The 27099-nt window shown below is 40.7% G+C and overlaps 1 protein-coding gene across 4 annotated transcripts in view; it reads left to right on the top strand.

Moving 5' to 3' along the window:
- Window positions 1–27099, top strand: part of GPR63 (G protein-coupled receptor 63) — a 212706-nt gene that overhangs the window by 114856 nt on the left and 70751 nt on the right. The window contains exons 2-3 of one of the 4 annotated variants that reach the window (XM_085611130.1): window positions 11594–11682; window positions 21271–21446. Coding sequence is in view for 1 of the 4 variants with exons in the window: in XM_085611132.1 (XP_085467258.1) it covers window positions 11594–11682; window positions 21271–21408 (227 nt within the window). In the remaining 3 variants the exon portion in view is untranslated. Of the gene's footprint in view, window positions 1–11593; window positions 11683–15246; window positions 15329–21270; window positions 21447–27099 lie in introns of those variants that run through there. The other 3 variants (XM_085611132.1, XM_085611129.1, XM_085611131.1) reach the window with 3 other exon arrangements.

Consider the following 27099-nt stretch of genomic DNA (forward strand, 5'->3'; position numbering starts at 1 on the left):
AAGTGTTTTGACTGCGTTAGTTAGTTGAATGGTAGCATAATAGCAGTACATAGCCCATGATGCAATAGGCTATCACACACAGGTTTGGGGCTGGATAGAGTCCATAATGATCTGGGAGGAGGTAATCCAGATACACTGAGATGAGTTTGCCTGTGGTATGCAAATTAATAGGTGGGCCAATCACTTTCCATTTTATTGACACCAGTAGTGCCATTCCTGTGATCCTAATGTGATGTAACGTTTTATAGTGAATAATTCTCGCGCTGCTGCTGGAGACATTTTGGCTTGATTTTCCAAAAGACTATTCCAGTGTGGTTGGGTTCTGTTCTAGTATTGCTGACAGCGGCCAGAGCGGCTGACTCCGAAGCACGGGGGTCAAGATTCGATCGCCGGCACCAGTGGCAGCTTAGCTCAGCATCATGTGACTCTGGGCAATAGCTCACTTAATCTCCCCAACGGCCCCCAGCGCCTTGAAACCCTTAAGGGTGATATGTTTGTGCTTTACAAATATGTATTAATATTATTCATTGCTAAGAAGGATACGAGGGCAGTGCTGAAATTTTGCTCCCACTTTGCTTCTTTGCTTGAGCCCGACATTCCATATATAATTTTAAAATACCTCATGGTAAAATGCTAAAGAATGGTGCTCTGTATCGGGTAAAGGTGCATACCAGGGATATTATTTAAACATCAATTATATTTCTTTTAGGTAATGTTTATGAATACCCTCAAACTAGCATCCTGACAAATCAATTCAAACTAAAAAACAATAAGGTAACTTAGTAATTAATTAATCTTTAGAACTGAAGAAACAGAATTGGGTGTATTTGTTTTTTTATACAAATGTATATCTCAGTCATAAAAGGGTACACAGATATCTCATAGATACATAGGTGATTAAGACTGGAGATTATACATTAATTAGTCCTCATCACCAATGTAGTAAAACCCATTTCAAAGTCAATCCTAATGAAAACAGCCTATAAATTAGAGATGGTTTCCATAAACATATAGGGTCATTAGTAAAATAGAAAAACTGGGTTGACGCGTCAGCGTTTCGTTCTTTTGGGTGATTAATCGATAAGACCATCAGGACTATGCAATTCCTATGAAGAATACAGACCCTTCTGGAAAAGAAATATTTACAAATGCAGCTTGTTGTTTATTAGATGGACCTTGTCATAAAAAATATGAAAGTACACCCAAAAGATTTTTTCTAAAAAAGTGAAATTAAATTTAATATTTGTGCAAAAGAAGATAAAAGGACCAATTATGCCACAGAGTGGACCAGATTTGGAAAGAGGAAGACGAAATCACCAAATTTCATGGGATAGGTCCTTCGCCTTTGTGTTAGTTGATTTAATAGCGAAGTCTTAGTGGTAAAATTTCCGCTAGTATTCCTAATAACGATTGGTAGCTGAATCAATTCAACCTGTACTAATCCAAAACGTGTGTTTTAAATATGTAGTCTAGAAAAAGTCTGTTTTATTACTGCTGTAGTTTGAAGGTCAAAAAGTCAGTAACTATGGTCAAAACAGCTGATGCTTGCAGGACACTGTAGATTTATTAAAACATCAAAATTGCCAACCTGATATTTGGCAATCCATTCTTGTAGAGTTTCTGCTGGAAGACTGACTCGGTGGAATTAATCTTTATTTTACTCATCAAATTTTGAGTTAGACAAAATATCCGAACTAAAAAGTTTAATCTTAGTTATTTTCATTTTAAACGGGGTGTATTCGACTAGACACACCCTGAATAAGCAGAGATACAGTCTTGGTTCTCATAACCAAATCAAAAGTTGGTTTATATGTCCTAATGTATATGAATCAATATATATAAACTTAAAAACATTAATTAAATATATGAAAAAAGTAAACCTCTTACTTAAATTATCCAAAGCATATTTTTACCAGCATGTTGCAAAACCAATGTCTGTCGAGTGGTATTAAATTATTTCTGTTGCGATGATGAGACAAAACAACAATAGATGGAATTAACCTGGATATTTAAAGTTAGAGTAGTGTTATTTTTAACTAAGTCAAATGACACGATTTAATCTTACTTATTTCTTTGGAAATTGCTATACTCGATCGACGTGTGGACGCGACTTCTCGTCCGCGTTTGGCTGCTCACAGTCAAGCCATAAGCCGTATACTAATGAGTTGGAAAGACGCTTTATAAGCGTTCCTTCATGATGGTCATCTTGAAGTGGGGCCATAGAAGTTCGTAATTCATGAAAAGTCACTTTGTGTATTCATAATGTTAACAGTCTGAATTCAATGAAATTTAACTGAATTTAGGTAGTGACATGAATCCAAAAAGATCTTAAAAATACGAGAAAAAAAGTATGAAAAATAGTCTGTTTTTCCGAGACCGTTCGATGTAAGTCAGTCTTAAATAGTTGATATAGTCGATCTTATGACTGTATATTATATAATCAATTAAATCCAAAAATGAATCTGGTGTGGGTTGACCATGACCTGTACATAATTCATGGTCAGGCCAATACTTCATCGATGTTATTTCTGTATTCAACCTTATAGTTATATATTGAGAAAAGGTATAGGAAAGAAACAGGTTGCTAATTCTGATCAGGAAACGGTGGGAGCCCAGTGACAAAGGAAGTGTTTATCATGATTCTTATCATTTGTTCATGTATCAATCAAGAGCTCACAGTTATATGTTTAAAATATGCAATATTGAATTTTTACATAGCAAAACACATACGTTGTAACTGTTTGCTTTATATCATTACTAATATAAAATCATCATCTATTACATAAATTAAGGAATAAAGATATAAAGAATTGTACCACCATTCAGCCAATGTTTAGAGGATAACAATCGGTGATTAGGAGAACAAATGTGTTGGACTTGGCCCTTTTTGGCAGGTTCACCCATGAACTTTTTGCCTTAAGCTCTGACATGGTGGTAGTGATTTTAGTCCTCTACACTGGGCCACAGTGCTAAAGTGCGCAAAGTGCGTGCCCTCTCTGTGGTACATTTGGAAGGTTGGCCTGCCCTCCCATAGGAATGCATGGGGATGCCCTGATCAGTGTGTGTCAGTGGTAATTCCTGTTATGAGAGGAGCTGTGTGGTCAACTCTGGTATGTCTGAAATCGTGTGAATAAATGCTGCGCAATAATGTGCGCAGATTTATTGTGGTTATGTTAGAAATGCCACTTTTAGAAGTTGGCATTTCTGTGTCCTGTGTGTTTGCCCGCATGATGTGAATTGCATGTCTGGCTTGTGGTTGACAGGAGCTGAGAGGGCTGGGGAATTCCGGGAGTCAGGATGAGTCTGCCCAGTGGTGAATAGGGAGATCTGCATGTAGATAGGAGGGAGGAGTTGCACCTGGGACCTGAATAGGACTGTGCCTTCCCTCCACAATGCTGGCTCCACCTCCTGTGGTGCATCTGATGTCCCTGGCCTATCCTGTGAAAAGAAGGAAGGAGTCATGTACAGAAAGTGCTCCTGAACCAGTTGTATCTGGTTCCCCCAAACCCTGCACCTTTGCACAAAGGGAAAATTATGTATAAATATAGGGGCTGTGACGCCATGTAAATGTTCAGTCCTGTTCTGGTGTGCTGTTCCTGACGGAGGGGGGGCTTGCTGGGGCCTAGGAGGAACCGCCATGGGGGCTGCCTCCCTGCTGGAGGGCCCTGTGTGCTGGCCTCCCTGGGCCCAGCTATGCCCCTGACCCTCTCATGGACTTTTGTTTCTAAAGGGCTGATTTTCCCTGCATTGCCCTTTCCATCTCTGAGGACTTAATACTTTTGATGGTCCTTGCGCGCGCTTTATTTTGTTACTTTATTTATTGCTAAAAAGCGCTTTGGCTGTCCTGAGGAGCGCTTCTATTCTGGACTGGCAGCGCCACGCTGTGATCGAGTTCGGGGGAATCCCGACGTAGGGATTCCCCCGCATTGCCGACTTCTGGCGGGAGCCCACCCTGCACTAATGCATAATTCGCGGCAGGAGCCTACCCTGCTGTTCGCCGTATTTGATAATTATCAGTGGGTGCCCACCCCACTGTTTGTGTGTTTCTGAGCGGGAGCCCACCCCGCTTATACTTTAATTTAAACGCGGGTGCCCACCCCGCGTTCTACTGCTGGGAAATAATCACCGCCGCCGTCCCGATCGAAACCAGAAGCCAGACACGTTTGCCTGGGACATGGGCGGAGCGAGGAGAGTAAGTCCCGCGCCTCCACCAGAGATCCGGTCTGAGCCTCACAGTCTCCTGTATGAAGTCCCGGGTCCCATGAGGAGACCCGGGTGAAGCCAGGAGAAGAGAAGGGCTGAGGCGGATTGGCGGAACTCCCATGGCTGAGGGAGAGCCCCGCGTTTTGCCCCAAGTGCCGCTGAAGAGTCCCGGGTCCCAGGAGGGGGACCTGGGTGAAGCGAAAAAGAGCCGAGTACCAGCCTCCAGAGAGCAGCACGGTGAGTGGAGCTGTCCGGGGGGAGAGGGGCGGGGTGAGGGCGAGATCGAGGCACAAGTGCCAGTGCTGAGCGGCCCCGCTTGACAGTGGGCCGCTCCAACATGGCCTCTCCTGTGTGTGTGCCGAATGAGGCACAGAGCCAGTTCTGAGCGGCCCCAGCCTGATAGGGGGCTGCTCCAGCATTGGGCCTGTTTTCTTTTAGAGCCCATGTGGCTCCAAAAAGGGGCACAGTAGTTTTGGGGCCCAGGTGCCCGTGCCTATTATTCTGTGTACTCCCAGCTGCCCCGCCTGATAGAGGGCAGCTGCAACGTTTGGCATATTGATTCAGAGGGCACAGGCCTTTCCGTCATTTACAGCTGCCCAGCAAGTAGTGGGCAGCTGCATCGTTTAGGCCACAGTGATTTTGGGGCATGTCCTTTTGCAGTTAGGAGTGAGATGCACTCCTTTTGCCCCCCTTTTCTTCGCAGCTGCGCAGCACTTAGTGCCAGCTGTACCGTTTAGGTTTGCGCAATGGCACAATTGGATTCAGCTGCTCGGCAGCAGCCCTTACATTCTGGACACAGGGAGTTTGAGCCCGTTTGAGATGGCCAGTTGGCCACGGGGACTATTAGGTTTGTAGGGCGCTAGGCCCTAATGTGATTTATATGGTGCTAGGAAATGTCATTTATATATTTTGATTTCTGCACCCTGATTTATGCCTCTAAAATGTGTTTTTTTATGATTGAGGTTTTCCCTACTGTTATGTTTGGGTTTTTCTCTACTGTGGTTTAGGTATGATGTATTCCCTACTGCAGTTCATGTTAATAAGTGTATTTCCTAATGTGAGTTATGTTTAAGAGATTATGGTCTACTATGTTTAGGCTTATGAGGTTGGCGCAGAATATATTTCTCGCCTAATGTGGTACTGTACATGATATGATTTATGTTACAGGATGATGCTGAGTATAGTGTTTGCCAGTAATTACTGGTTGTGGTCTACATTTATGATATGTTATTACTTTTACTATTTTTACCAAGTGATGGTTCTGACAGTGGCCCACGTGGCCCTGTCATGTGTAAATAATCCCCTGTAAATATTGCCCAGTGCCAGTTGGCACAGTGTATATTGTGTGATTACCATCTAATGTGTTTTATGATAATACAAAGGATATTTTTGATATAACCTTGTGTGAAGTTCCTTTTTGTGGTGTGCCTAGTATGTTGTTGCTGTGTGTGTTGCGAAAATGCTTTACACATCGCCTCCGGGATAAGCCTGACTGCTCGTGCCAAGCTACCAAGGGGGTGAGCAGGGGTTATCTTTGGCGTGTAACTCCCTCGCCCTGACTAGAGTGGTGGTCTCTGCCTGGCTTTGACACAAGCCTTAGCCAACCAGAGATCCCATTTCTAACAAAATGTTTCATTAAAGACAAAGATTCAATTATGTACACTACAAACAGTGTCTTTGGTATTTCAATTTCATATCACATTTAATGATGTCATCTCTTCTATACTGACAGATATGTCAGTCAGCCATTACTCAATATCAGTTGTCACTGTCTTTCATCAATGGTATCATGAAAGTATGGATGCACTTATATTATGATTGCCAGGGATTGCCATTCTACCGCTACATTAAGGCCTTTTGCTATATTATCAGTTTTGCATATCCAGCCATTTTTCTTTGGTGGTGAGGACATTATTGATGTTTGACTACCTGATTTTGGGTTTTACAACATCTATAACCCACCAAGACAGGTCTTTTTCTGCGTGTTTCTAAAGCGGGTAATGTTCAACCATAGGGGCATGTTCAACTTTACAGTGCATCCTTGACTGATGGTGTACTATATGCTTCTTGATCTGTTGTCGTTTTTCTTATATAGTATAGGCCACAAAGAAATTCAGTGCAGTACACAACATTACATGTATTACAATTGGGAAAGTGTTTAACTTCAAATAGTTGTTCATTGATCAAGCTTTTTGTCATTTTAGTTGTATTGCATGCAACACACGTTACACTTAAAGTGGCCAATAACTGGTGGTAACTGTAACAAGTTTTGTATTGTTGATTTAGATAGTAGCTCATAGGCGTGTACCAGTCTGTCTTTCAGGTTAGATCCTCTTTTAGAAGCAAATAGATGTTTTTCTTTAAACTCTGGGATACCCCTCAGGAGACTCCATTGTTTGCCAATTATTTTTTTGATTTTGTTAGATAATGTCCCAAAAGTCGAGACACAAACCAAGCGCGATTCTGGTGTTTTTTTTGTTATTTTGAGGAGAGCCTCTCTGTCATTATAACATGCCTGTTTGAGTGATTTCTTTAGGAATTTAGAAGGATCTCCTCGAGCTTTTAGTTTTTCTCTCAATTGGTGTACTTCTGAAAAATAATCCTCTTTTCTCGAGCAGTTTCTTCGAATATGAGGGACCTGTCCGAAAGGCAGTCCATTTCTTAGGGTCTGCGGGTGATGACGATTACATTTCAGTAATGTATTTCTCACTATAGTTTTAGTGAACAGTGTCGCTCTGCACCATCGTCATTAGTAAAGTGCAAATCTCAAGCACTACCCTAATACCTGTGATTTTGTGTAACTGATCATACTTACTTTGCAACAGATTAGCTTTTTTTTATCAGGCGATGTTCATTCAGAACAAGTAAACACACATATGAGGTATAACCAAAGAAACACATGAGCTAGAAACAAACAAGTAACTCTTCTGTTAATAATAGAAAAATACAAAATTCACCTTATTGGTATTATGGTGTATGTTTTGGGGTATCATTAAATGATTTTACTTAACATTTAGCTGATTGGAAGAAGCTGGGCATAGTTTTGTGGTTTAAAGGTATCCTTCGACCTTGAAACTGTTGCATTCACCTACATCTCTTACATTGGTTGAAGGTTGAACAGTTTTGTGCGAGTCCTAGACCCTGTCGAGAAACAGGAAGGAGGTTCTGGTGGGGGGTGGCATCAAAATAGTTCAGCCTTTGTAATGCAGACTTGGAAAACTGGGTTAGGCTATAGAGAAATCTAGAGAATTGATCTGTGAGAATATTACCTGTCTTACATTCAACCTCAAGAGATGCATATGCTAACAACTATTTTGAAAAAGAGACCCCTGCCGACGTTGGTCTCTAGAATTTATTCAAGTGTTAATTCATTGCGTGGCAACTCAATATAACCGGATTTTACATGATTTGCTAGGTAGATATTACAGGAATTGGGACAATAAAGTGTATTATTATCTTTGCCATTTTAAGAGAGTTAAAATGTTACTTCATAGGGGCTATTTAATATCAATCCCCTGTATATGCAAAAGCTGGACTAAAAAAAACACACACGATTCACATTGCACTAGAAATGGCCACCTCTATAAATAATTCTAACTAGTGAGTATCTGAGTCATGCTAAGTTTTTCTGGCAGTCACAATACATATAGTGGTTTGAAGAAAACACCCATAAATCAAGATGCTTTTTATTGTCGTTTATATCTGTTCTTAAGTGTGAGCGAATACACCAAAGCTATGAGCATGCCAACAAGAAAGCTGGTTCTCAAAGGGCAGCAGTCTAGGGCTCTGGAACAAAGGAAAACCATTGGCTAATGTTTTTTTAGGATAGCAATCTGTAGCTTGGCATCATTTGGAACTTGAGATTTTGGAAAAGTGAGTAAGAAATGTATGATGGAAGTTCACAAGCTGTCTTTTTTCCCAACCATTGGGAGTAGAAACTTTTTCACATTTTCTAAGCATTGTGTGTGCCCACAAAAAACACAAAGCAACTGTGTGAACATTGTGTGGGTAAAATAAGTTAACTATTATTTACATTTATAAAGTAATCCCATATACTTGCTGACTAGGCTGACGAGATAGGTGTACAAACATTGACTGATTTGATAGTTAGAACTTTCTCATTAAAAATTGGTTATTTTTAAGACACACTGCATCTAAATAAGACCATCTATTTCCATTTTAAATATTCTAAACAATGCCTGGATGACTGCAAGAAAGTCTGTTCTACATTCACTTAATTGTGCTACATCTACAACCTATTACAATTACTATAGCTCACTGGTGGCAACAACATTTTCTTCAGATGTTGAATTCATTTTGAGATGGAATGCACTAACGTGTACAGGCTAACTATTGTGAAACAGTTTCTGTTGTATACTGTACAATACATATTTGCAAACCCAATACCATATTATTTATGTTAAAGTAACACATTTTTGTATATGGAAATTGGGGGTGTTTTTCAAATACTACTTGTGGGAGGAGGAAGAAGGATAACTGATGAAAATCGTTTCAAGTGTAGGGAAATAGTGATATATTAGATCACGGAGGAACAGAGGCCAACTGAATCGGGGCCCCTCTGGAGTAGCGAGACCACACTGATTCTTAAGACAATCGATCTTTAAGATCTTTTTTTTGACGCACTGGGAAAAGCGGTGTCTACACTTGTATAGGCTGCTCTAAAAGCTCTCCAAACCTCGCCGAACCCCAAACCCCAGTTAAATTGAGGATTACATTCAGAACCATGTGCAGAAAGCATATTGGGGCAAAGGTCCTGCTTACCTTTAGAATTTGGCATGCCCCTGTGCTGCAGCCAGGAACCTACTCTAATCCTTGGCTCATTTGATTAAACAGCACTCCTTTATGAGGCAAAACTACAGTGGAAGATCCTTGGGGACTCGTAGCCCGAAACATTGAAACCGCTTCATGCCTCGCCTCCAAACAGAAGCTTCACACCTTCAGTTCAGGAAACTCCTGAAAACCAAACTTTTCAACCATACTTTCAGCTAAGTCAAACATCATGGAAGTTAAACTAAACTAAGGTAAGGGAGAAGCATAATGAAAGTTAATCATAATAGTCAGTATTATCAGAGAATATGATGTATAATACACTAGGCACTTTCCACTGTCTGAATGATAAATATGATGTTAAATGAGGAAGCGATATAGGAGCAGCGGTTAAGGGCATAATTATTGTTTTTCAATTCTGTAAGTGCATTGCCCTGTGTTCTCTGTACCTAGATAATATTGGATGTTGGAGAACATAGAACATTGTTAGAATGTTTAACCTATTGAAGATGATGATATGTTTGTGGAAAATTAAGGAATATAAATTAGTACAGAAATGCACATTTGTACTTGCCACCCGTGTGCTATATTTTTTTAAATCACACTTGTATCGTCTTTTTGTAGTGCACTGTTGAATCTAGGGACCGTTCTGAATTAGAATTATATTGATGAATTAAGAAACATGGTAAATCATGGAATATTTATGAAACCGATTAATACATTTTTACCCATGTAGTCCGAATGTGATCATTTATACAAATTGATCTCTTTGTGTCAATACGGTGTTAAATAACTCGCTGTGAAATAATTAGTCCGTTTAAAATGCACATGCCCTTAACGTGTTTAATGGGAAGGCTTTAAAACGGTAATGTTGAGTGGCTTATCACTTTGAAAGAGCCCTCGGAGGAGAGTGAAGGATTGGTGGTTCTGGTTCTTGATGAAGAGACCTTTCCAACCTGTTTGCGAACCTAGTAATTTTGTATTGAATACATATCTTTGTGTACCTTTCTTCACCATGAGTATTCCATGACTGGAAATAAAATTGACTTAATGGGAGAAGCATACGACTTGGTGGTTTAAATCGCTTCAATTTATCTAATTTTGTGATTTGACGTACCTTGCTAAGGTTAAACAGTCGTCATGGAAGCCATTAAAGAATGTGAACACACTCCTTCTGGATGTAGTCTCCTGTTTTCCAACCTTTTTTGTCTTTTTCTTGTTTTTCCAGTGCTCTGATATAGCATAGGTGACCTATATCACTTTAAAAATGCAATACAAACACAAACCCCGCCACGATAAATTAGGTAATGCATTTGCAGAAGACGTTGAGGCCTTGCTTGTTTGATAGGTCTATTGGGATTTTTCTGTTATCAAAATAAATTACCATAATCTTCAACTGTAGACTGGCTAGGAAATGCTACATACGCTCAGCTTTATTTCTCTACGCCCAATTTATAATTCTGCAACTTGTGGTAATGAAATCAACACTGAATAATTCCTGTACTTTTTTTTTTTTTTTTTACTTTTTGAGTTAAAATAAAAGATATGAAATTAAAAAAATCAAATCTCGGAAGGTTTCAAAGCACTAGTCACAGGTACAAAGCTGTATTATTGGATTTGGAAAGTAATTAAGTGGTTTGCCAATGTTTCAATTTATGGAAAAAATTGTGAAATAAGCCTCTCATGCTCTTGGCTTTGTCCTAGAAAAAGTGAGAATGCAAAATGAAAGCACACCTGCCTTAGTCAATGAAACCAATTGGAAAGAAACGATTGAAGATTAGAGCCACGTATCTACCCCTGCGGAGTCCCAGGTCGTCTGATATATATCAATGCTTAGGTCATCTGGCTTGGTGATTTATGTTTTTAAAATGGAAATGAATTCAAACCGAAGTAATACCATATCTTTTGTTCCTCATTTTCTCTCTCAATGAACAATTGATCATGACCCAGATTCAGAAAATACATTTGTACAAAACTTGTGTTAAAACTTTATGACTTAGAGTGTGAAATGCTGGGTGGGTCGCTCTGTTTAATTTGTTGTGATGCGTATTGATTTCTCTAAAGTTGAGGCCATTTTAAAGCGGATATGCCTATATAGAAGTTGACTATGTACCATGTAATGTTGCTAGAGAGAAGAGCATGGCCAACTTATCAATCAATTAAACCTCTGTTACTGAATAAAATGAAAAATATTGATAGGTTGGTTATGTGCGACATCATTTTATAAAGAATTTTCTCACAACTAACTAGGAATTTCATAAATTTGCCTCTGTAGACATTTTCTTCACTTTTTAAATTAAGGTGTTTGTTTTGTAGAATCAATTGGTGATTGAGTGCTCTACAAGAAATGTGTCTCTTACCATAAAGATGCTGTGTGGAATGTTCAAAGCTTATTGAGAAAATGGTTTCGAATAGATAATTGAGCTAAAAGAGTACACAAGCAACACCAGTGAATTCTGTGAAGCACCCAATTAGCCTTCAATTAATAATCCAAATATTTTCTAGCTGAAGCGTGTTAATTAAAAGGAACCAAAAATCTTTGACTATTGCTTGTTTTAAAACATAGCTATCTTTTAACTTTGAATTTTTGTCTTGTTCACAGCTGCAAAAAGTCATGCCGTGATGTCCGGAGATTATCCAGAGCTGCCACTCCATGCCTCCAGCCATTTCATCTTTGCCGTACACAATGAGGTGAAATTTTATTTATTTTTTAATAAATATTTCAATGGTAAATGAGTCCGAGGAGATTGGGAAATTACGAAATTGTTGAGGACCCAAGCAAAACAGAACTCCGATCTTAGTCAGTGATCCTCAGCTTGATATTCTAGAAGGTGTACAGAGACCTCCTTTTCAAATTCAGTTGTGCGGCTGTTGTTTCAGGACCAGGATTCTATAAATCAAGTGTCCCTGAATTGCATGGAGGCATCAAGGAAACAATCCTGCTTAATCAAGCCCATTTTTCCATTTTGGATTATGATGGAGGACAGGGTTCCGCCTATATCCGTTCCATAGTGTTTACCGAATAATAGTTGTTGGCAGAGCATGGCTCTACACCAGTGTTCAGTCACTGCCCTTTGTTAGCAGGACCATTTGAGCTTTCAAGAGGTTGGAGGTGGAGTCAATTTCACACTTTTGCACCCAGTGGTGGGTGAAACCACCACTTTTGTCATAGTGATCCATGAACTCGACAGCATACACGCAACTGTATTGGTGCTGCAAGGCTTCTGTAATATTGAACATGCAATGAACTGAGAGGGGGGTACTGAGTGCAAACAGACAAGGCCAACACAAGACATCAACGTAAGTACATAACCGTCCTAATGATATAGTGACTATACCTTGCACCAAAGTGCAGCAGGGTTTGTGGGATTCCTGCTTGCGTTGTAGAGCTCCTCAGTGCACAGGATTAGAAGATCCACTAGCAGCTGTGCTGTACAGCATTCTAAGACAAAGGATGCAATTTAGGGATCCAGCACCGCTCTATCATGATGTGGCAGTGCACCCGCTTGCTCCCCCTGATCACTGAACAAATCACATCCTGTACAGTCTCCTAAAAATGTTGCATCTGGTGCTTTCATGTCCCAAAGAAATTCCATTTGTAAATAAGCATTCACAAAGATAGCTGATCTGGCTTTTTCTCCTTTTTTAAAATTTGTTTTCTTTTTTTTTTTTTTTTTTTTTTTTTACAGTGAAAGTGCTTGTTTACTGCTTATTTTATGTATGTGGTTGTGTGGATTGGTGACTGGATGTATGAATTGTTAGATGAGCGTGAATGCATGGATGGGTTATAGACTGACCCATTCAGCCCGCTCACCTATCCACAAGATTACACTCAAACTCGCAAATCAACAATGAAACTTTTTCTTATATTCAAAAGCGAGCCTTTTGTCTTTGTCGGTGCTTGTTTTTTCTGATAATCCTTATTCAAGGGAGTCCTTGTCTTCCTCGTGACAGTCCTGGTTTCATATAAAACAAGTGGTGGATTAAACCCTGCGGAGGCCCCTAGGCAGTTGAAATTTCGTGGCGCCCCTTGCAAATTATCTTCTAATACCCAATGCACTGGATTTTTTACAAACTGACAGCTGCCAGTAGATGAGTTTTGAAGAGACCGTGTTATCTGAATCCGATTTCTCTGGTTTATGCACATTAAGTTGTTAATGGCTCTCATTACATTAAGACAGTATTTTCACTATAGAGTTTTCAATATAAAGTTTTCGTTTCTTTGAGTCGATTCTTTACTTTCTACCTTTTGGAAACCATATTTAAGAAAGCTTGATTGTAATTTTCTTTCAAGATCAAATCAGTATTATTTAGTTCCATTGTCTCGGGGCCCGTAAAAGGAGTGGGGCCCATAGGCCAGAGCCTAGTTTGCCTATTTGGTAATTTGCAACTGTATATGACGGCGTTGAGAGGAGGCCACAGCAATGAACTGTTCATCAGCAGCTTTCCACGAACATCGCAGTCTTGTATAAATATCTTACCTAGGAGAGTAACTTTTATTAGAAACCATTGCTTATCGTGAGTTGACAAGTCATGCATTCCTGTTCCAGAGCTGCTAAGAGCCAGAAGCCAGGATTGTGGTGTTAATGATGTAGAAGATGCTGCTAGGAGGTGTGATGCTGTGGCATACTGAAGACTGTGTCTTTAACTAGATAGGTGAATAAAAACTCATGACCTGGCCATGACTTTTGTTCCTGTGTGGGGAAATCTCAACACAAGAAAGCATTGCACTTGATTCAGTCATGATGCACACAATTTAACAATAACCTTGAGATCTGGCACTCCTGCACTGTGGTCATGAACACCATGGGTTTGGGCATTCAATACCACATTGCCTACCTGCGTGGAGTATGTCATACACAGCCGAGCTCTGCCTTCTGCTAAAGCGCCGTGTTATACAATACTGAATTACAAAAGGAGCATGGCATAGATGGACATATAGACTAAAGCCCAGGAAGAGCTGCTAAATAAATACATCTGGTTATTTCCAGTGCAGGTGGCAAGCAAGCCACACAGACAACATATAATCACAGTGTCCACTAAGATCATCCTTACCACACACTTAACCAAAGCAAAATATTGGGAAAGTGAATCTACCTGACAGTTCTAGAACTAGGACACCCGTTTAGCCTCATGAGAAATAAGACATTTAAAACCCTTCAACATGCACACCCATGCACAGATCAAACAGTAAAGATCCCTGCTGGTCACATTCTTGTATCCATTCTAGTAAGTAGTAACCATATCTCACAATACACTTAACAGACCAATCGTTGTTCAAAACACGACCGCTGCCTAAACCAGACCACTTGGACTCCGGTCAACTAGAAAGCGTAGAAACATGCAGAACAGGCATCCAAACTCTGATAGCGTTACAAAGTCACACAGATGGAAGAAGAGTGTTGTGCAGGTGCGTAACATACATCTACATGTTCTATACACAGATTAGTATATCTCCCATGAACATTGCTGGTACCCTTTTGAGGCACAAGGTAGAATTATAGCATTTTTAGTTGTAACAGTGAACTCTTACTTATCTTTGGTTTTAACTTTTTCGTAAGTTCCCAAAAATTGGACGGCAACATTTATTCAGTCAGGATCTTTAGCACCCACAATCTCACTTTTATTACTATTAACTGTACCTTTGCATCTTATCTTCATTAGTTACTTCCACTGTCACATGGTAGAAAACTGGCACTTATGGTCTGGCATGCGGATAACCTATGTCATCGGCATGTGAGTGGTAACAGAGGTGGTGACCCACGAGAAGGTGTACAGTAAAGATCTCATTTAGATGTTACATGAGGAGACAAAATATAAACTTTAGATATTCCACAGAGTCCTAAGATGGTATCCAGAACAATGTAATACAGTCTCATTAACTGCTGTCAGTCAGCACACAGACTTTGGAATTGACTTCTGGCCTGGCTACCTATGCCATCCACCAACTTCAGCTGATACACCAAGATACTGTGGTCTATTGTGTTAATGACGCATGCCAAAATAAGTACATTCCAGCATAAACAAAGGGCCTTCGGCGTCTATGCTTAATGCATCTTGCTAAATGTCAGCACTTAACACATCCAGTGCTTGGCATGGAACTTCGATTCAAAAGAACCTAGCTGAAATTAATTCACCACATGTTCCTACCACTGTTTTACAGCAAGTTCCTACTGAAAGTTTACTGATCAGGGCAGGTCATTGATCATTAGTTTCAGTAGTTTGTTCCCCTGTACATCTAGGGACAGGTTCATGAATGAAGTGATGGGTCTCACCAGAACCTCAGCATCTTCGTCTACTACCTCAGCCAAGCAAAGAAGACTGGATTGATTGGCAGGTATAGAAAGTACATCTTTTTTCCCTGTTCTCCTGATTACTTATAATTTTTGGACTCTGGGGTAACTATGAATGAAATGAGAAACATCAAGGCTCAAACGTGGACAGTTCGTAGGGGGTAAAAAGACATGAAAAAATAACAGCACGTATATGTTAAGCTGAGTGAAAATAATATTTCCCCATATTTATTTTTTAAAAAGTGCTAGTATGTGCCATTTGTACATACGGAACAGAAAAGAAAACCGTGTCTGGTAGGGTTTTTACCAGAAATGCATTGGGTGATGACGTGAATCATTTGCATAAGAAGATCAACTCAGTGATGCGTTGTGTCATTCAGTTACTACAACTGTGGAGTAACATTTGTAAATGCATTGCGCAAGTTGAGATCCTAGTTTTTTTCCAATAAACTGTTTGAAACAGTGGAAAACCATAGTCTTGTTTTGAAGAGGGATTTTTCTGTCAAGAAAGAACAGGATTAGAGACTGATTACATTGGGAGCCAAGGGGCGTATATAGTTTTGCGCCTTGGGTCTGGCCTACCTTCATGGACCAGCTATTTATCAATGATGAAGCATGCCACATTGCTTGGTTGAGACCACCTCATCCAAAATCTTTTTTTTGACCCAAAAGGGGTCTAATAACCTGGGTAATAGGAATTATCCACTCTGTCAATAGATTCACTGCACTTGTTTTGATGTATGAGGCATCTACCTAGAGACTGTGAAAGAAGTCACTGTCCTCAACATCAAAGGGATTAATTAACATTTCCAAGAAAAAAAATGTGTGTTCCCCCCGCCTTTTTGTAGAGAAGGTGAAGAAGCTAGAACTCTCCCTCTCTTACCCCAAGAAAAGCTAGGACTCTAAGGTCATCTAACAAACATCTAAGGTCCCATGGTCCTCTTTCACAGAAGCCTCCCCAATAGAATTGAGCAGTACTAGTACCAAAGCTAAACACTCCTCATTTCAATTAACCCATCATTGAAACGCTTCTCAAGGAGATTAGTCCATGTTGTAATTCCTACTGGATTAGCCTAATTAACACCTCTTTCTCCCAAGAAATCCCATAGTGATAAAAAAAAATTGGCCTCACATTTTGCACAAAATTTGGGTTGGGCCACGCAGATGTATATGACTTTTGTCTGGTTGCTACCCTTCCTATTGCGGCAAAAGTCCAAAAGACCTGAATAGATACTGAGCTCAAATGCTAAATCAGGAAAACGTACTGACTGAATCCGCTTAAGCCAGGCTTCATGTCAGAATACATCACTGACACTGCAGTTCCCTTCCAACTCATTCAATATTTAAATGGGGTCCCCGCCTTCAATCTCTGCTGTTTTAAAATCTCATGTCACTTTTATGCAGATGACGCTAACCTCCGAGTTGGGCTGCTAGCCTCCCCTCTCCGCCATTGTCACATCTGATATCACTTTCATGCAAATGGCACCCAGCTGTATTTGAAAAATTCCTCACCTTATGATGTTGAAAAATTGTCAGATTTCTTGAAACCGGATGTTGCACCATAAACTAAAGTTGACCACTTAAAGCATTTACACTTACTATGCCCACCCAACTGTGCTATTCCAGTCGAAACGTGTCTCAGCTCACACTGTTAAATTGTAACCATACAATCATGGGCTGCACCAACTCTCTTGACTTCTTCTTGAACAAAAACCTATTTTTAAATCCTATATATATACAATAGGAAGGGGGCAAAGCTTTTAAGTGGCATCAATCCTTGTATCTCTAACGCAGAATTTAGGCTAGGAATCCAATCCTTTACTCTGTCGAGGATGGACTGTAGTTACTCCCTGCTCCCAGGGATTCACAAACGGTACTTGTCTTCCCTTAAAGCTGCACTTCAAGCAGCAGATAGGATGGACTTTTGCACAAGAGAGTTTGAACATTTGTCCGCTTTTCTGGTCTCTCCAAGGAAACCTCCATTAGAAGCAAAGACCATCTTTACACTGGAATCTATCATGCATAAATCCGTGTTTTTGCGAACGCCTATCTACTATGTCCAAACATTGGCCACCTGTGGTGGACAGCTTCTCCTTCAGAGCAGTGATAACTGTCTCCTTGTAATACAATTTTCACAAAGGCAAAAACTTGAAAAGACTCCTTTCCAGGAAGTGAGGGTGGGAAGTGGCACTCCATTACACCGGACATTAGCACAATTGGTTCCCTCCTGTGACTCTTTAAAAACAATCATTTGCAATGCAATGGGTCTCGCGTTTGGAACACTTTGAGCTCTTGGCATTATAAATGACTGGCTTTTTCTTATGTGTTGGTTTTAAAAACATAAATAAAAGGCATTATCGTTTACAATGCCACTAGCTTAAACTATCGCAAATGCGAGACCTATTGCATCTTCAAGTAAGATATAATGGTGTCCTACAAATATACTCCACACCTTCTTGAACTATTGGTCATCTTTCAAGTTCTGCCGGGGTTTGATAAACTAATAAAATGGATAGAACAAAAGTAATGATCAGATTGTGTCTCTAAAACTCTACGTGTCCCTCAATGCACTATTATAATATGAGCGAGAGCCAACAAAATAAACAAAATAGAAAACAACTAAACAACCTTGTGGTACATGTTGCACATATATACAGTGTACTGAGGAGAGTGCGAAGCAAACAAAGGTCTAATCGAGGGGGAGGACAGGGGCCCCACGGTTCCCAGGTATGGGGTAGCGGGAAACCCTGCAATGCAGGAAGATGCGAAAGCTTTGAGGCCCAAGGCTCACGGCGGGTCCGCAGCAAGATCTAAGTTTGCTATATCTGGAAAAGATGAAGAGCCCGCAATCTGGGACCACAGGCAAGGAGTGGCAAACCTTCTGATAGGAGCCTCACCAGCGGACTTCAAATATAATCAACCCCTCTTCGAGAATCCGTCATAATGTCAGTCATGCGTTCGAGGGCTAGTTCCTGCCACAGCCGGGCATGCCATTGAGAAAGAGAGGGGCCCTCCAGTTTCTTCCATGCTGCTGCCACTGCCATTTTTGCTTCCCCCAGGCACAACCACAAGATAGAACGTTCTCCCAGGGTTTGATGTTTCAGGCTAGGATCGCGCAACCCTAGCAAGACCTGTTCCGGGTAGTTTGATATCTGGTATCCTAATATCTCTTCAATCTGAGAAAGAATTTCCATCCTTAAAAGATTGAATAGCAAGGCAGTTGCACCATATATCGCAGAAGGCACCCAGCAGCCCACATCCCTGCCAACATCTGTCTGTTGTATTCGGAAAAAGAGTGTGTAGTTTTTGGGGGTGTAAGTACCAATCGTACATGATCTTATAATGGGCTTCCCTTAGGAACATGCGTCTGTTATATTTAGCGAGATCTTTATACAGAGAACTCCATTGTTTTTGCACTTCTTTTTACCCGTGATATCATTCAGCTCATTGGAGTAACCATAGAAATTGAAGATGCAACTTTCTCTATTTTTCATGATGGCTTATCTTGGTCCTTTATAATAGGGACCCTTTGATGTGTGCACTCCCAGTTGCTTCTCAATAGCCCTTCTCTATCCTAATTGGGTACCGGAGATGAGTGAACAAGACTCCCTTTTTGCAGGGTGATGTAAACACTTTCTTTCATGAATGACAAAGCTTGATAGTTGGCTGTTTTCAGAGAGGGCACTTCAGAAGCATAACACATTATTTTGGAATGAGTTTGCAGTCATTATCTGTTCGAGAATGCACAGTAGCTTGCACAGTCTTTCATGTAGATATCTAGATATGTTCCCAAACTGCCAGTTTTTGAATATTTCCTCTCCATCACCCATTCAACGCTCTTCCCTGTGCTCAGTTTATCAAATCTTCTGGGTCTATGGCTTCTCTTTATTCCCCTCCCCCTCTCTCAGCCCCAGTCAGCCTCTCTAAGCCCCTCTCCTTCATATTCTCTCTCCCTCGGATTCCTTCTCATGATCTCCTCACTATCCTCTCCTTCTATCTACCTCCTCCTTATTCTCTGCACCACCCTCGCCCTTCTTTGAAGTAGTAGTGGTGAAGTTCTTGCTAGCTCCGGATAACTGGAAATTAACCTACTCTTGGTTGTGAATAGTTGGACGTCATTTTAAGGTTTATCGTCTGTAAGATGTATGGTATCAGTTTAACAGTACTCTGTCATGCAAACTATGTGTAGACTTCTTCACTGTATCTTCGAATTGAGAGTTGGGCATGCATCGCTAGTAGGACAGCTAAAGGCAAATAGATATAAGAACATGAAAGACTGCAAATGTCTTCTTTTATTCATCTTCTATAGGGAGTGGTATTAAGCTGGAGACGGGTTTGCTGTACAGACACATGCGAGGCAGGCATATGAGAAAGGTCTGTGATAGCCTTCCTGCACCTGCTCATCGTACCACACTTGAACCCAGTCTCTATCCAAACCTCTCCATCTACCTTGCTCCCAGGATCTAGAGTCTCCCTCGTTTTCTTTATTAGCGACCTCTTATTATGAGCCCTAAACTGCGGCTTGGGCCAATAACTACAAGACGAATAATTAGCCACCATAATTCTCAATTACAGCAAACAACAAAGTGTTTGTTACTCCACACTGTACGGCTCCAGCTCAGGATCACATGTTACATACATGACTGTGGACCATACACCATAATTTTGGATTAATGTTCTGCCTCCTCCAAGTCATCCGATGTGACAGTACCCCCAAAAGTATGTCCTGCTATCTCCACATCAATCTCACTAATTGGGTGCTTCCCACCCTGTGCCCTGATTATGTCTGTCTAAATTGTATGCATAGTGTCAGAGCGTTGACACAATAATAGTGTATTCTTTTTATTTGATTCTGAAGCATTTCACTCTGTCAGAGTGTATATCAACCACTATGGCATCCTGAATCAGTCACTATTTATATACATAGACGTATAACACCAGCACACTTTACGCTCACTTATTTAATTTGCGCTGCACCATTTGGTATCACCTTTGACTTTCAAATTCGCTTGATTGTGAAATTACAATGATCCTTTGAATACACTGTTTTGTTTAGAAATGGAGCCAGTCTGTCCAATCTGTTGATGGTTAAATGTTTTCCAAGGCAATAGAGGTTCACACTTCCCCCCCCCCCCCCCCTCGAGGGACCACTGTTTTTCTTTATTACTTGATTACCCAGGTGCTAGGGTTACTGGTTGCTCCTTTATTCTTAAATATAGTTTCTTTTATTGTCACCCCTATGTTTCTGCAGTCACTACCGCCCTTGTCTTTGTGTTTATTCCTTGCTGCCAGTTCTGCCTTTTCCTTACCTTGTGTAAACCAACTCTCAAAAGTCCCCTTTTAGTTTTTACTCAAATTACAAAGGGCACTTGTCCACCCGCTCTTTGGTAATGCCTGCATTGCTGTTCAGAATGTCACCTGACACTGCGCTTTCCCATCCCTATGCGTGATTTGTTTATACATCTGCTTGCATAGTTTCAGACTGCAGTTGGTATCTTGGAGAAAGTAGTCATGTGGAATACCTTGTTATTTCAATTTTCATTATTTGAAATGTATTTATTATTCGCCATATTCAAAGCAGAAAAGCGAGAGGTCTTGTATACTGCAGCTAGTCTTGATGTTCCTATAAGCCTAGATCTACCATTACATTCTGTATATCTGCCCTTGGTTATTATTTAATGGCTTTTATTGTTCGAATATAAATGAGGATTGCCAATTTTCTTAACGTATAAAACGTTGCTTGTCATAAAATTAGTACACAATATGAAGGATAAGGAAGCATTGAAGTTATTTCACTAGTTAATACACTGTCTACATAGACTATTCATGTTTTAACCACACAAGCTGTTGTTTTGTTGTGTTTATAGTTGCTTGTTTGTTTTGCGCTTGGATGTACCTAAAGGGAGATGGTGGTGTTCCCAGCTAGCCTTTGTTTCCCTGCGAAATAGTATGAACAGGTTTGTAGACGTATTATTTCTCCTTTCAGGTGTCTCCTCTGGGCAAAAATGACAGTGGAATTTTGTTGTGTGCAGCCAGATGGATTGTAGGGTTGTCAAGGAAACCGACTGGTGCAATAAACCAAGTGGCAGCTGAGCTGTCTCCAGAACATCAAAGACTGTTTTGAAGCCTGCATTTTTAACCCGTGTGGAAGGGAAGACTGAAGTAAATAAAATTACGAAATGTTAATTTCCTGTTCTGCATTGCATTAACTTTTATGGCGGGTAAATGGTTTCTAATTTTATGCAGGAGGAATATTTTGTCCCTGCTCCCAACAAGATGAAAGCCATTGAACATTACAGATGGGTCTTTCCATCTTGATTGCAACCTAGTGATCGGCAGTGGGGTTATTTCACTGCCTCGGTAGCAAAGCATCTTAGAATATCACATCTGTTTTTTTCTGCAAACCGTTTGTGAGTCCAGGAGCTTGCAGTTTGGAGCAAAATATAATTAAAAAATGTACGAAAGAATTGTACAGTGGTTTACCAAAGTCAAATCTCAACAAAATAGTGATATTTTATAAGGTGTTTGGAGTTTTATAAATGTCTTTTATTTTATAATGAGAAGTGTGACATCTGTTATTTGCGCCAGCGAAAGGTACTAGAGTAAAATCTTATCAAGGCGGATCCCGTGGTTGAAGGTGGGGCATACTGCTTTCTGTTTTTGTAGGACCTGTACTTATTTTTCCTTATCAAACTTTAACACAGAGCAAGAGGCAGAGAAACGCGAAACAGCCTTTGCAACATCCTCTTGGGGAGAGAATGTAGCCTTACAGCTAGAGCGCTCGAACTCAGACCTGGGGAACCGGGTTTAAGTCTCGGCAATGACGCTCAACTTCATGTGATTCTAGGCAAATCACTTAATCTCCCGTGCCTAACAAAAATGTGTTCATCTGTAACAAAACTGGTGCTCATGTAAAGCGCTCTGATACCCGATGCCTCGGGTCTAGTTCGCGCTATATAAACCTCTTTTAAAAAAATAAAAACCTGAGGTTTTTGCCTTGTTCTGCCTTTACCACGCATTTTTTAGCATGCAGATTTTTACCGCGAATATGCATTTACAACGCATGCTAATACCACGCATTTAAGGTAAGTTGGGGGTATGGGGGTCTCCTCCCGCAAATAAATTGTTTTTAAATCTAACAACAATGCTTGGTATCGGCATGCGTTGTAAATGCATATTTGCTGTAAAAACATGCGTTCTAAAAAATGCGTGGCAAAGGCATATGATGTATTTACCTACGTTGTACCTTCATACAACCCAGAACAACACACACAAGTTAAAGAAGAAGAAAGAAAGACTGAAAGATCGTGAGAAAGCAGAAACCTGTAAGAGTGAGATAAATGGGCAGGAAATGTCTGGCGGTGGATTAAAGACTCGCAGTGGTAGTAGTCATCCCTGCCATTTGGTAGCCCCGGACACTTGCCCCTGAGCAAAACCTTAGCCCACTGCACTTATTCATTTACAAATTAAGCACTGGCCGCAGATCTGTTACATAATTCAGCCTTTTTCAGTGTATTAACACCATTATGGGCAAATATTTCATTTGTATTACAAGAAGACAAGTGGGATATGGTAAGAAAGTACAGATTGGTTCCCTAAGCTTGCCTTAGTTTCCGCCATTGGTAAAAGACCGCTTCCATTGATGTGCATCATGCTGTGGTCAGCGCACGTTGTTTGAAGGGTTGTCCTGTGCGACAGTCCTCTTCCAAATGGATTGAAGTTGCCATATTGGAAGAGGAGTCCTTGTTTCTTGAAAGGTGAGCTGGTTATAGTCCGTCTTCTGTTGCAGTACTTTCTCTATGCTACTGCTGTGCTACCGAGATTTGTTCCTGTATGCTTTATTGAGAATTCAGGTGACCAGTAGCTGACAGTTTTTTCCAATTTTTAGATTTTTTTCATTTTCTGTCTCTGACCACATTCTTTCATAGATGTTGATTCATCAAATGTTTAAGGGTAATAGATGTGACGAGGTAAATTTCATTTAACACACTCCTTTGAACTCCTGGAGATATCACTTGAAGTCAAAACTACAAATGGCATAGCTGAATTGAAAAACAGTAAAATAATTGCTCCTTTAAAATGGGTACCCAAACGTTGCAAAGGCAGATGCAGGTCTATTTTAGTGAACACCCGAGTCTTAACTGCAGTTCGGCATTATACATTCTTGTTTGAAATAAAGATGGTGATAAATCCAAATTTATTTATGCCATGACATTTAAATCGTTGATAAGTATGATAATAACGCCTTAATTCATGGAGTGACGTTAGTAGCATCCTCGCGGTGTTAACCAGGGGAAACGCCTGACCCGGAGCACAAAAATAACTAGCAGTGGCAACGCCAACAGGTCTGACTTTAAAGAACTGATGCATGCAAACAACAGTTTTTCATGTCTGTGATTGCATGAAAAACACATTAAAACAAGACATATTTGCTTCGCCAATGCTTGTTTAATTGGAATGCAGCGTACTACTCGCATTATAATTTCTCTTCTTCAAGAGCAATACAGAGACCTTAGCAATTATTGTGAGAGTGCTGATATGGGCATGTTGACTGAGGGTCTGAATGATACAGTCTGATACAAATGAGTTTTAAGAGAGCAGCAATGCAATGCTTGTTATGGGTCACTTAGAGAAACATTTTATGTAATATTTATTCCATATCAGATTACAAGGCACCTGCAGCAGGGAAACATTTATTAGGATGTGTGGCACCCTAGCTTGGCTTGAAAGGAAAAGGCAAGATCCCGATGTTATTCGGGGTAGTAAGATTCAACTAATACAAAGCACATGTCAGTAAATGAGAAAGGAAAGAGTGAGGCGGGAGAATGGAGAGAGACAGAAAGAGTTATGTTAAGTTTTATGTTGTTTTATGTGTTGTGTTATGTCGTGATATGTCATTTTATGTTGTATTATGTTAATTTGTAGAGCGCACTATTTCTCGGGAAGTTATCCTGGGGCTGAGCAGATGTGTCTTGGCACACCTAGGGCCTAGTAGGGCTACTCAAACAGCCAGGTCTTCAGCTTCTTGCGCCATTTAAGAAGTGAGGAGGAGGCTCTTGTGTGCAGTAACCGACTATTCCATGCTTTAGGAGAGATGTAGGAGAAGGCTTGACCACCGGATCTGGTTTTCCATATGCAAGGGATATTTGCAAGTAGGAGGCCCGGGAAAATGCTATTAACAATGATGTAGACATGACACATGGCGTAAGAACGCAATCATTACCACGCTTTCAGTTACCACACATATGCCTTTACCACGCATATTCCTTTACGACACGTGCCTTACAGCGATTTGCGTTGTAAAGGCTGTAAAGGCATATGCGTGGTAAAGGGAGTCAGCGCTTCAAACTTGGAGTAAATGGGCGAGGGATGGGAAGTGTTGGAGATTTTCTGCCCAGACTTCCTGCTTCCTTCCTGCCAGCCTGCGGCTTGGTGAGTAGTTTTTTGAGTAGGGTTGGAATAGTTATCAAGCCTCAAGGCCGGGTTTTAGGGCTCAGGGTGGGGGATCTGGGTAGTTTTTAGAGCTTTGGGGTTTGTTTTAGGGTGCAGGGCGGGGCTGTGGTGTTTATATATCTGGTGATGGAGTAGTTTTAATGGCTGGGGGCTGGGTTTTAGGACTCTGGGGAGCTGGGGTGCAAGCTTTACCACTCGTTTACTTTTACCAATCATGCCTTTACAATGAAATTCATTGTAAAGGCATGATTGCAAAGACCACTTTGTTAAGGCATGCAAAGTAATTGCATGAGTGGTTCTGTCATACAACTGGTGGACGGACGAATGGTGATGTCTTGAAGGTTTGTGAAATCAGATGCGATTTTTGTGGTATGTTGGGCCTTCCGTAGTGCCTTGTAAGTGTGGGTAAGGAGGTTGAATTGTATTTGAAAGTGGTGCTCCTTTGGTTGTGGTGTCATGTAAAGTAGTGTGGGAGGTTTAGATGATTCTGGCCACTGAGTTCTGGATGGTCTGCATCCTTCTGGTGAGTTTTTAATCATCCCGGCATAGAGGGTGTTCCGGTAGCCCAGTTTAATTGTGACCAAGCTGTGCATAATAGTTTTCAGAGTGCTGATTGGGAGCCCTTTGAAAATCTTCCTCCGCATCTCTAGGGTATGGAAGCATAAAACCGTGATGGATTCACTTGGGCGGTCATGTCAAGTTTGCTGTTGATGATGGCCCGAAGTTCTTGGAATGGGTGGATGAGGTTGCCATTGGTCCTAGGTCTGTTGGTCACCAGGTGGTCCTATGGTGATTTGCTCTTCCTGAAGACCACAGTTTTGGTCTGGTCAGTGTTCAGCTTTGGACGGTTGGATTTCATGCAGTGGATGATTTCAGTCAAGCATGCATTGAACTTGATCCAGGTACTGGGTTAAGGAAGTAATGATGTCTGGTCAGATTTCTCAGTGAATGGTGACAAATGCTTACAGTTACTTCATGTGCCATGCACTGTTGTAATATTTTCATTTATTTAAACTAGTGAATATTTCTGGTGGAAGCATCAGATTTTCTTTCACCATTTTCACTTGTGGATGGACAAGCGCAAGGTTCTCAGTATTGCTTACATTTCTCTGCCCATTGTCATGTTTGACATTTGCAAGCAAAGGGATCTGCAGTCAGTATGCCATCATGAAGTACATAGTGCAGTGATCGGAGACCTAACTGATATTAGCTCAGAGACCCAGTGTATGATAAAGCGCCATCTATGGTTGTTACATTTAATGTGATGTTACTCACTGGTTGTGCAGTAATAACCGCTTGCACTGAAGCCTGCCCTTACCTGGTAACTACGATAGCTGCTGGGTGCTCTTCATTACCGTCCACATAGAACTCAAAACTACAGAATTTCGGGTACCGAAATACCCAATGCCTGTCTGACCTGACACCAATGCACAGCAGTAGATCTGCTGCACAGACACAAAAGGAGGACAAAAGGGCACACTGAACGTTTGAATCAACATGGCATTGGAATAGGCTGATTGCCACTTTTTTGAGATTTATTAATAAAGTGCATAGGTAATTAAAACCTTTACATATAAAAAAAACTCATTAAAACAACAAAGATATGTTAAAAAGTTTGACCTATTAATTGCAAAAGTACTAACTCATAAAGAGCAAGTTTTGTTCCTCGCAATACCAGTCACTGATTACTCTTCATAAAATGTGCATCGCATACATTCTATGTTAATAAATGTTAATGTTCCAGTGAGCCGTATGCCAATTAAAATGGAACAGCGAAAAATCACTTTCTTCTTTAGTTGCCCACACCATTTTAGGCCTTTATTTTCTCCTCAAATAAATGTTCACATTTAACAACCCTCGTGGTTAGCCGGTGTAAGCTGGATCTAGGCCTCGAGTGAGCACGTCTACAAGCTTTTATACCGGCTTGAATAAAAAGGCCCCTCAATAGTCAAACACACACCGAGAATATGCAACATTGTCTCCTTTTCTTTTCCACAAAGCCTGCATCCCTCTACATCCATTGTTCTGGACCAAGGAGGAGACTGCCCCAAAGTTGGTTGGACCCCAAGGCGTAATTGCAAAAATGCCAGCTGTATATGAGACTGGTATCCATGATCAAAATAAGGCAGCAGCTTTAGAAGCTTATAAGTATTAATAACTTGCCAGGTGTGAGCTTTTTTGCCAGGCTAGCCTTGTCATCTTGTTAAGAGATTGATCTAATCATTCGGTTGATAATGTTTAAATTCCTTTGGTGCTACAACGAGGTTCCATACATTTTCTGCATGAAGGGATCGAATTGCATCGCTCAAGAAATCATTCAGTTCGGCCTTCGAGTCTTCGTTTTTTATTTCCTTTCATATTT

This window comes from Triturus cristatus, chromosome 6 (assembly GCF_964204655.1).
Source record: "Triturus cristatus chromosome 6, aTriCri1.1, whole genome shotgun sequence".
Taxonomy (NCBI): Eukaryota; Metazoa; Chordata; class Amphibia; order Caudata; family Salamandridae; genus Triturus; species Triturus cristatus.